The following is an 11,793-nucleotide window of genomic DNA, read 5'->3' as shown; positions in this document are numbered from 1 at the left end:
GGTAGTCAAATGTTTGGTTGTTATGTCATTTCATTACCATGATCATGTTATATCACAATAGTGTGGAATTCGAGTGTAAGCAAAAAACCCCAATGAATTTTAATGTTGTTTTTTTTTAAACTACTTTTTGTAGAGAATAAGCTATACTTTAATACTCATTGCTGCTTACTATTTACTCATATATTATAATAAATGCAAAAGTTTAGATATTTTGATAAATTCTTATTATATAATCACACCTAAACTACTACACGATTGTTTTATCTGGATCGACACATAAGATACTTTATACCCTCCCTGGGTATAATAATGGTATAAATTTTACGAGGACGAAATCATAGGCAGAAGCTCGTGATGTTTAAATTATTCAATAGGTAAGTATAAGCCAGTGGTTCCCAACCAGTGGTCCGTGAAAGTCAAAATATGGTCCGCGAATGATATTAAAATTTTAAATTTTCAGGATGATTATTACACTTTATTTTTAATATACTCACATGGTGGTCCCTGCTAACAAGAATAATATAAAAGTGGTCCCAGGCTAAGAAAAGGTTGGGAACCCCTGGTATAAGCAGATCCATGATAAAAATGAGAAATGGATATGATTTTTGAGAAAACAAAATAGCTTATGTTTGACCCCGTTTTGTAATTAAATCTATGTTAAATTTCATTTTATCTTTCATTTGATTAGGCTGTGATGCTGATAGTCATCTTGCGACAAGAATAAGTTTTTACAGTTCTTTATTTATAAAGTTCGATTTCCGAGTCGGACAAGTACTATTTCTAATAAATTCTCCAAAACATTTGTTGCAAGTCTGGCGTTAAGACCAAAATGATACATGTTACGATATACTTCTGCCTGTATCTTTAAATATAACGGCCTTAAGATATTAAAAATTGAGAACTAAGTGTAACAAAATCTTATCTCATCTAAAAGATCAAAAATCAAAAAAATATTTTGTTCGTACAAGTAAGTACTGTGTGGATAAAATAAATACTTTGTCGAACAAAAACATATGCGATGGCCGGGAATCGAACCCGGATCAACTGCTTGGAAGGCAACTATGCTGACCATTACACCACCATCGCATGTGAGAGATGTTTCCAATAAGATGTACCTAAGTACAGATAATAATATGTATTTTAAATAACTGGTTTTAACCGACTTGATAAAAGGAAGGTAATTATTAGTAGTGATTAGATTGAAATGTTAATATTTTTATATGCGTTGTCATAGTTTTACCAGTATAATAGAAGGCTACATTTAATGTATAAAAAATAACTTATGTCCAACGGAGAGTCTTATTTCAAGTAATTTAAATACCGTGAAAATCATAAGTGCTAAAGTTGACATTTAAAATAAACTGCCAATATAGTTCCTACGGTGCCCGTTAGAGGCGCTGATCAGGTTGATTCTTAAGACAAAATTCAGAAAAGACTTTTTGGTCCAACCCAGGAACCCGAGACCTGCCGCGCGGCAGTCGCATACACTACCGACCGTGCCACAGAGGCGAATTTCTATAAAAGACATATCTAATACTACATCCAAAAGCCGTACATCTAAATCACGAGATATAATGCTCAAGAGGGAACGGAAGAGGACGATTAAATCACCGACGGTGGCGCCCTCCCGTGGCGGAAGGAAGCAACGTCAAATTAGTCGCAGTACTGATCCGACCGTGGCTGAGAGTAGACGTCATTGTTTGCCCTCATTACGAACCGCTTTGAACTTAGATAACTGCTCCCTGATATGCTATTTATGTATTTGAATTGTACTTTTGTTAGGTATTTTAATATGGTATTTTGTTACCATGAGGATAGGTAGAATACCAATTAATAAGTCTCCCCGAAAAGGTAACAATTAACAATACCGAGTGGCAGATTCTGAGTTTGATACCCACTTACGCTTTACATAATTGACCATAAATATTCTTACGGCAAAGTTTCTTTTAATGGCTCCATCCATATTCACCCTGCCACATATTTTCCTAGTTTATAAATCAGTTAAAGAAATAGTGATAAAACATTATTGGAAATACAGAATTTATAATCTAATTGAGTCACTTATAAGAAATGTGCAACAGAACCGGCTTATGGCTTAACATGATCACGTAAAAAAATGGTATCTAATTATTAAAGACAGACTACTTTGTAAAAAGTATTTCAGAGTAGTTTTAACAATACAATGACTTAAAAAAATATACTTGAGAACCTCCTCTGATTTTTCATCAGTTAAAAGGAACAGCGCTGAAACGACTCAATTTACTCCCGGTTTCTGAGGTAAGTACATTTAGCGGTAGTTTATCTATTCAATAGCATTAAAACTCATATAAAAAACGCTATTGAATAGATAAACTACAGTTCAAAGTACTCAGAAACCGGGGGTTAGTAATTTAATTGACTTTCTCAAATTTATCGATACTATTTGATATACTATGACTATGATAATAATTTGTCGATACAGTAACAGCTGAATAGAAAATTATCACTATTTCTATATTCTGGACATAACGTCATTACTAGACACACAAATTACATAACAAGTTTGATATCAGAACATTGTGTTAAATGAGTCGGAACGCGCACAAAGTGCTTGCTCGGGAGGAATGGAGGAATTTATTTCCGACGATTAGCCGTGGTGTCTTTGAGAGCCAAGCCTAATGGGACAGCTATTATTTTATTTTCCGGCGTTCTCCAAATTGCCTTAATTCACTACAAAGAATTGTTCGCAGTACTGATATACGGTGTTTCGTCTGCGATTGTAGTGGCAATTGTGTAGAATTTAGAAAATAGACTCTTTAGGTGTATTTTGAATTTCATACACCTCTCCCTACACCTTTAACGAGCGTAATAATTATGAATAGTAATCTTTATTGCTTAGCTTTCATGCTTTTAATGCATTTTCACAAAAGCTAGATGTATTGTGTACCTATACTTCTAAAATTCGGGAACTTATTTGATAAAATTTAAAGAAAAAAAAATTAAGTCTATTTTTAAGTTAGCTTGCTAATTATATGCGCTACATCTAGTTCCTTCAGATAAACTTTCTATCTGGAATACCCCCACATTAGGGTCTTCTCACTCTTTTCCTCTACAAGTTTGCAGGCAAAAAAAGTTACACATAGACTCGAATATAATATGGTTAGAATGAAGGCCTTATAATTTGCCTGTATTAACTATAAGCAAGTCTTTTCTATTTACAATCAAAGAACAAGAAAATATTCAGCAATAAAACTAGCAAATTGTGAACATTGAGTGTTCGTGGCAATCGTAGCAATCGTAGCCCTTACACCGAACAGAGGCGGATACCAGAGGTATTGAGTGGTTAATGGTTTGATCCATTACTCGCAGCGCGCACTCAAAACCCTTTCCACCAACCGAACACAGAAGGAGGTAACACAGTGAATTGCCTTTGATTCCTTCGCGAAAGAAACACTGTGTCCGCAGTGTCGCCACTTCGAGTCAATGTCGCGTGTGTCGCATTCACGAAGAGTTTCGAACGTTTTAATGCGAAACCACTCAATGGAAAACATTGTAAAGGCTCTCTTATACGTAGATTTTAAACAATGAACACAATGCTTCCATTAATGTTGCATTACAATGAATAACGCCTTAAGTATACCTCACTCGAGTATCGGCTGTATCGATGTCAATTCTCTCGTTCCCTTTGTTAACGGCAGACGCCTTGAAACCTGCAGATTTTATGTTTTCTTCAATGTTTTGTAATGTTACAATGTCTTACAGGCTCTGTAAGTAATATCGATGTAACTAAGTAAAGTAAGGTTCTTTATCCGTATGCGTAGGGACAGCGTTCAGGGAAATAAAATGTCTAGACGAAATTTTAGTTTTAGTCAAAGTTTTAAACTGCTGACTCGTAAGTAAGTAGGTATTATAAATGTTAGTATCACAAAAAAGTTTTTGGGCAGTGAGATCAGGGTTTCATGGCTTAGCGATTAACTTAGGAAGTTATTTTTCTCAGCTTGCATGCTTGATAATTATTCCACGTCAACGTTAAACATGATAAACTCAAAAGTCTACCACTAGAATCTAAGTTGAAGAATACTTGGATTCAACAAATGTTCTATTGTTACGAAAATACTTATGTTTAATAAAAAAAAGTTAGGTTGATATAAAATATATTTCAGTTATAACAATGTGAAGTCAATCTGTTGCTATCGATAATTTAATAAAAACAAAACGACACCAAGGACATCTAGCGTGCAATTATAATAGTAACATTTATTAGCATTAAATTATTTTCATAATCCTTTTTAAAAACTAAGCTTTCGTTGATTTATCTTCTGCCCCTAATTATTGTTTGTATTTAATAACATTTTAAAGTCATATTTTTACATTATCATAATATCAAACATAGTAGTATAATAAGCGCCATCTCTCGGGGGAAAGTAGTTTTATCTCAAAAGGAAATGCAGACCTTGTTTCTGCTATTGAGCAATAGATGGCGCTTCGCTTCGAATAAAAAGAACAGTAACGGATTCTAAATGGATAACGTAATTTTGCTTTTTGAATGAATTATGGTAATATTCTTATTTGATTTTGCAATAAAATTCCTTTCTACTGAAACTCATCCATGGTATTATTTAGAAGTCTATATTTTATATTATAATCAAGTTTTAAATTTTAATTTTTAGTTAAAAATGTTTTGTTTACTCAATTCTAGTTAGTAGCCTTCATTGTCATTAAATATTCATTCGAATAAGCTGCTAAATTCACAAGTAATAAAATCCCCGTTGCAGTCAGAGACCGATCATTCACCTGGATCCAATAACTTGTTTTAGTCTTCAACCTAACATCGGACTAAAAGGTTCTCTAGACCTGATTTTTATAATTCACCTAAAAATAATCACTATTTATATAAAAACTAATTCATAATATATATTATAGTAATTATTTATTTTAGATAAATGTCTGACGGTATGATCAGTGTGTGAAGGAAGCTTGGGAGTAAATTTGGTTTAAAATGTTGACACGTTTTATCTTGATTGTGTTTTGTTTGCTGTCTGTGTCGTGTGAATATTTAAGTTTAGATGATGGTGAGTACAAACTTGAGTATTTATTGTTTTTTTTTATTTTTAATTAAACAAGTTACGAAAATTTAAGTTGAAATAGAATTAGAAGAAAATACTGGAAGAATAGCTTAATTCTTCATATAGCATTCTTCCGGCTTCACCCGCGTATAATTCTGTTCAGAATCTTTCCGCCAAAAAACATAGTTCATAAGACATTTAATAACTTCTAATTTCTGTGTTAAAATATCTCAAAATGTACACCTTATCATCTTCAAATTTATAAGAAGTTTCTTATCATTTGTTATCTCAAAAAAACGAATATGTACCTACCTACGTAGAATTTACATAAAATTTGGCCATCTAAAAGACCATTTTCTCACTTAGGGTCGTAAGTCATGATGACATCATTCCCAAGAGGTTTTATATTATTAACTTATCTTCTGCACGCGTAAAATATACAGGTTGTCTTCAATTTGTTCAGGATCACCATGTGAATGGAACGGAGTACCTGGACGTTGTGTGAGCGTGCACAGGTGTCCCAGTGCTACATTTCACATACGAGACAAGAAATTTCCAGCGGTAAGTAGCTGTATGGTTTATTTATTAAACAATTTATTGAAAATAATGTCTCTAAATTAATGTTCGCGTTACACAAAATCCTGGAAGTGGGGTCTTGACGGGAACCTTTTTCGTACTGGTAGTACCTACTTATATGTAAAGTAAAACTATTGAAATCAAAAAAAAAATTCCTTACGCGTTTTCTGACTCATTAACAAATAATTCTTAGTAGTAGTAGGTACTTTTATTACTAAGAATTATTTGGTAATATAACGACTTTTTATTATATACCGCTAAATAAATATTTGTTAGCTTAACAAAATGAATTTAAATTGGCAGATATTTCTCATACTTCGGTACTTATTTGCCTGTCATTTTACTTATTGGATAACTTATTAGCATAAAGTAGAATAAGTATTTAGCACTTATTCGTGTACCTGTTCGATTATGTTACAGATTTGTGCGTTTGATCACAAGACACCTATAATATGCTGCACTGATTGTGAACTCGTCAACAATACCAGGTACTTTTAACCGACTTCGAATTAAAATAATATATTCTATGTGTTGTTACCTATGCATGTTTAGCTGAACCGAATTTTGATGCGGTTTTCAAAAGAAATAACATTTAGATTAAAACTTCTGATAATGTATTTTTGCCGTCTTTCAAAAAAGAAGAGTTTAAGTTTGACCCGTAGGCGCGTGTGTGTGTTTCGTCTGTTTTTAATTTATTTTTTGTAGATCTTGATGATATAACAACGATTTTTTATTTTTTGCAGACAAGTTCTCTATTACGACACACGTCTTGGTCCTCTTTATAAAACCGGGCAAAAAGCAAAAGATGGTAAGTACCTACAGTACGAATTTACTCCAGAAGATGTCTAAATATTTCTCTAAAAAGTAGGACCCTATAGAAGTAGATGAGAGAGCAACTGCACATTGCTTTCTTACTATCGTGTTCCAAATATTTCTGACACTACCACCTCACTTTCTATTTTAAAAAAAGACATTGCGTAGTTATTCTAAAGATGATCAGATAGTTCAAATACCTTAAAAGTTCTCTATATCTGTTCAATACTCGTAAGCAGCAAGTAACGCTTTCCGAGTCATTCTAAAATACAATTCTGCTCTATATTAGTGAAATGTCCCTAAATCTCAATTTAAACTTCCTTTCAGTATGTCTAAAATATCTCCACGAATTAAACTATCCGTGCAAAAGAAGATTCAGTGAAATACTGTCTTGGAAGTTCAAATACGACGCTATGAACTGTACGACCCCGCAGCGAAGAATTGAAGATGTTATGACTACGGAAGGAGGAGTTGACGCTTATAGGGAACAGTTTCCTCATATGGTAAGACTAGCTGACCCGCGCAACTTCGCTTGCGTCCAATAAGAGAGAATGGGTGAAATTTTTCCCCGTTTTTGTAACATTAATTACTGGTACTCCGCTCCTTTTGGTCGTAGCGTGATGATATATAGCCTATGTCCTTTCTCGGGTATCAAAATATCTCCATACCAAATTTCATGCAAATTGGTTCAGTAGTTTAGGCGTGATTGAGTAGCAGACAGACCGACAGACAGACAGACAGACAGAGTTACTTTCGCATTTATAATATTAGTATAGATGTTCGTGCCTCGGAGAGCATGTAAAACCGTCGCGTCGGTCTTGTGAATGACTTGTTGGTTTAATAGTCTCACTGGGGTAAGAGAATGAAGAAATAAAATTGTGCCTATGTATTTACATCACATTTACTTGAACTTACATCTAGGGATTGCAATCTGGTCCACCGGATCCGGTGTTTGTATTTGAAATATTTTCGTTAAGTGAGATAATAATTAGTGTGCTCTCCTCTAGTAGGTAGGTACTTACAGATAATTACATTAACAACTGAGACTGATTATTTGAATACTTAAAATTATTATATCTTAATTTCATTAGCTCAGAAAAGACGAATGACTACTAATCATTTATGGTTAGAAATTAAATAAATACTAGAGGAGAGCATACTAATTATTATCTCACTTAACGAAAATATTTCAAATACAAACACCGGATCCGGTGGACCGGATTGCTATCCCTACTTACATCATAAACAATGCACACCTACACACTGCACAGTGGGTTAGGTTTCTGGTTTCAATGAAGCTGGCCGAAGTGACTTACAAAAATACGAATATAAATACCTATGCCTGCGGTCTGAGCTAGTGGCTGATAGAGTTATTTGGTTTTAGCTCCCTGCCCGGAAAACTTATAGAGCACGTAAGGGATCTTCTTCAATATTAAATTCAATATTATTAAATACCTTCAATATAAACAATTTCTAATTTTAAGGATCTTACATGATCTGATTCCTACAAGAAAGATGAGATACGACCATCTAAACCAGAATCATATACCTAAGCGTCAGTATTGTAAAATATCTTTAACTAGCTGACCCGCACAACTTCACTTGCATCACATAAGAGAGAATGGGTCAAAATTTTCCCCGTTTTTGTAACATTTTTTACTGGTACTCTGCTCCTATTGGCGGTAGCGTGATGATATATAGCCTATAGCCTTCCTCAATAAATGGGCTATCCAACAGTGAAAGAATTTTTCAAATCGGATCAGTAGTTCCTGAGATTAGCGCGTTCAAACAAACAAACAAACAAACAAACTCTTCAGCTTTATAATATTAGTATAGACTAGCTGACCCGCGCAACGTCGCTTGTGTCACATAAGAGAGAATGGGTCATAATTTTCCCCGTTTTTGTAACATTTTTCACTGGTACTCTGCTCCTGTTGGTAGTAGCGTGATGATATATAGCCTATAGCCTTCCTCGATAAATGGGCTATCTAACAGTGAAAGAATTTTTCAAATCGGACCAGTAGTTCCTGAGATTAGCGCGTTCAAACAAACAAACAAACAAACAAACAAACTCTTCAGCTTTATAATATTATAGTATAGATTTAAACGATGCGAGATAGATTAGTCGATACTGTTGAGTGTTGGTATTGTAATTTGTGTTCTTCTTCCAGGCTTTACTTGGGTTTGGTGAAGATATAGAGAACGCGGAGTGGATCTGCGGAGGGTCCGTGATCAGCGAGAGATTCATCCTCACTGCTGGACATTGCGGCTCTTCTCCTACTAAGTATAAACAGATACGTTTTCATACAAGATCACCTATATTTAGATGCGGACTAGATTAGTTGAAATTGCCTACTTGGAAATCACCTGATTGGATTTTTTACTCATGTATGATGGAATTACAGAGCTTCTTATTGGTATAGTGAAATTGTACACCTCTTCAAGAATTATTAAGCTTCTGTCTTCCAGGAAAATCATAATTAAGGTACCTGTTACACATAATTCTGAAAAGTAATCTCTCTCTTACAGGATTTAAGGCGATGTGTATATCAAGGGATACGAATCGATGTAAAGACACATGTTATCGTAATAAGATATTTTGTAATATTAAAAATGTTTGCTTTCTCAGAGGTAAAGTGAAGTACGTAGCTCTAGGTATACTGAAACGTACAGACCCGCCGGAAATGTGGCACAAGTATCATCTGAGCAGGATCGTCTATCATCCGCTGTACAAACCACCGAGCAAGTATCATGACATCGCCCTCTTGGAAACTGATGTACCGTGAGTATTTTCAGCAGTAGAACTTAATATAATATAATATAGTTAACTTTTTGGGAATTGTCAGGTGGCTGAAGAAGCTCTTTCAGTAAATGGATTACCGTTTTCCCTAATGGGCAAAAGTCTGCAAAGTTTTTAGTTTTTTAAAATAAATGGGTTATTGTCATAATGAAGGTATTGTAACAGGTAAATGCCGAAATCTTAAGCCCACTAAAGAGATAGATCAGATTTTAGGAAAGTCTATCTAGTCAATCAGCCTGCGACCACGGCGAGTGCAACCTGCGCCGAAACGTTAGGCATTTTAAGGTAAAATGCGTGTTCGCTTTAATTCCCGTATCCTATTATATAGTAGGTCTATCTAGATTCGACTACCATTTTACGTAGCGTAGGTAGGCTGTGCTCGATAAAATAGATAAAAAAAAAATCTTGATGTAATTATAGAATGCCATTGGGTTGGCAAATTCGTCCGGCGTGCTTGCATAGAGAAGATGAAATGATTAACTATGCAGACGCTACGGGTTGGGGAAAACTTGGTCGTCGAGGTGAACTTGCTGATACATTGCAAACCGTAAGTAGATACTTGAATGATAAATAGATAGGTAAGTGGTTTCTGCCATCACCTTAAAGTGGCTATAGGTACTCAGGCTATGAATTGTCTGTGTGGGAAATTTCATTAAAATCTTCTTAATAACTTTAAACATTAACCACTTTTTTCTAATAGAGTAATTAACATCCGGCCATCATCGCATAGTTACTCGTTTATTGCGGCCTTTCCTAATCTTCTGTATTATCTACTATCATTTCCGTTGTGCTTTTGTACAGCAACGGATTGTATGTAACCTTTTCCGAATGACTTCGTCAGCACCTTACAACATGTGTCTAATTATTATTATCACCAAAATGAAGCTATGGTTAACAAGATTTGACTAATGAGTCAAATGTATGAATGTTTTATAAGTCAAATGTATTTTATTAGCGCAGTGAATGCTCTGAACTAATATGTAGGTTTTCTATTTCAGGTAGCTTTGAAGAAGTTCTCCGATGACGATTGTTCTTCCCACTATCCTGAACACAGACTGCTGGTTTATGGCTATGATAACAATACTCAGATGTGCTTTGGAGACAAAGACGAAAGGAGAGATACTTGTGAGGTGAGTAAATATTAAAAAAAAAAAAATTATTAAATATTTTTGGACAACTCACACACGGTCATTTGATTCCAAACTAAGCAGAGCTTGTAATATGGTAACCAAATAACTGATAAACATACTTATATACTTCTAAATATATACTTATATAGATAATTTGACAACCAGGCTCAGAACAAATACTCGTGCTCATCACACAAAAAATTGTCCCGGGTAGGATTCGAACCCACCACACGCGGCGCTACGGTTGTTGCGGCGAGGTGACCGCTTAAACCACTGCGCCAAACGTGCAGTTGCTAGAAATAATTGCGAGTAACTACTTGCGTGCACGTTCGTACGTTAATTGATACGCGCATGCCTGTACACATCGGAAAGTGCAGAAAGAAGCTTTTATTAAGGGAAGGTTCATATCTGACGGAAGATGCGTCGCATAACTTAATTTGTATGGGCTTCGCACCGACGCATCATCGGTTGAGTGTGAACGGTCGAGTGCTTTTTCTATACATTTGTCTGTTTAATTCTGGCGTTGTGCGACCGATAATACGCGACGTATGTTCCGTCAACTTCAATAAAAACTCATGTTTTGGCTTTCACTTTCAATGACGTATAAGCTGTTGCTCTGTAATATTTCATTCCAATTACCTTCCTTTATTTCAATTGAAGGATGCAAGAATGGGTATATTAAATTTGAAACAAGTATGGAAGACTAATATTCTTTTTGTGATTTTCTAAATAACTAGCTGACCCGTGCAACTTCGCTTGCGTCACCTAAGAGAATGGGTCTAAATTTTCCCCGTTTTTGTAACATTTTTTACTGGTACTCTGCTCCTATTGGTCGTAGTGTAATAGTCAATAGCCTTCCTCGATAAATGGGCTATCTAACACTGAAGAATTTTACAAATCGGACCAGTAGTTCCTGAGATTAGCGCGTTCAAACAAACAAACTCTTTACAATATTAGTATAGATAATACGAATTATTTCCAGGGCGACAGCGGAGGTCCACTACAGTCCACCTGGTTTCGCCAATGCATGTACACGATCGTGGGTGTGACGTCAACGGGCCGACAGTGCGGCGTCGACCACGTGCCCGGCTTGTACACACGAGTCGCTTATTATATACCGTGGATAGAGAGCGTTGTATGGCCTTAAAGTATTGACAGAAATGCCGGTGAAATTGAGTGATGGCCTGTTGAAATTTGGGAGAAAAACGTCTATGTCCTTTCCGAGATTGTAGCCTCGGTTGTATAATTTTAACTGAATTTTAGATGAGTTAATCTCAGTAAGCTACGAGTGAAATTGTGAAGGATTTCAAGTTATTTTAAATAATACGATTCTTTATTATACTTAAGTAAGTATGTTATTTAGAATTACGTTAAATAATGCATATTACCCAACTTTAAACTGCGTTTTACTCTTTTTACTTCAACAAAA

The 11,793-nt window shown here is 35.0% G+C and overlaps 1 protein-coding gene and 1 non-coding gene across 3 annotated transcripts; one reads left to right on the top strand and one right to left on the bottom strand.

Moving 5' to 3' along the window:
* Positions 1-1,014: 1,014 nt before the first annotated feature.
* Positions 1,015-1,086, bottom strand: TRNAG-UCC (transfer RNA glycine (anticodon UCC)). Its single transcript has one exon. It is a non-coding gene; the product is annotated as a tRNA-Gly (tRNA).
* A 3,710-nt stretch (positions 1,087-4,796) lies between these two features.
* Positions 4,797-11,780, top strand: LOC142983058 (complement factor D-like). Of its 2 annotated transcripts, none has more exons than XM_076129875.1 (11): positions 4,797-4,822; positions 4,919-5,051; positions 5,509-5,606; positions 6,042-6,109; positions 6,365-6,429; positions 6,762-6,937; positions 8,606-8,718; positions 9,064-9,216; positions 9,655-9,781; positions 10,233-10,364; positions 11,347-11,780. In XM_076129875.1, exons 2-11 carry the CDS (start codon positions 4,979-4,981, stop codon positions 11,509-11,511), a joined length of 1,170 nt encoding a protein of 389 aa, XP_075985990.1. In that variant the 5' UTR covers positions 4,797-4,822; positions 4,919-4,978; the 3' UTR covers positions 11,512-11,780. The 2 variants fall into 2 exon arrangements, with proteins under 2 accessions (XP_075985990.1, XP_075985989.1); XM_076129874.1 differs by having other exon boundaries at positions 4,805-4,822; positions 4,903-5,051.
* The last annotated feature ends 13 nt before the right edge of the window (positions 11,781-11,793 follow it).

Source organism: Anticarsia gemmatalis, chromosome 23, assembly GCF_050436995.1.
Source record: "Anticarsia gemmatalis isolate Benzon Research Colony breed Stoneville strain chromosome 23, ilAntGemm2 primary, whole genome shotgun sequence".
Lineage (NCBI taxonomy): Eukaryota > Metazoa > Arthropoda > Insecta > Lepidoptera > Erebidae > Anticarsia > Anticarsia gemmatalis.
The sequence above is the reverse complement of the archived record's forward strand: the minus strand, read 5'-3'. Positions and strand labels throughout refer to the sequence as shown.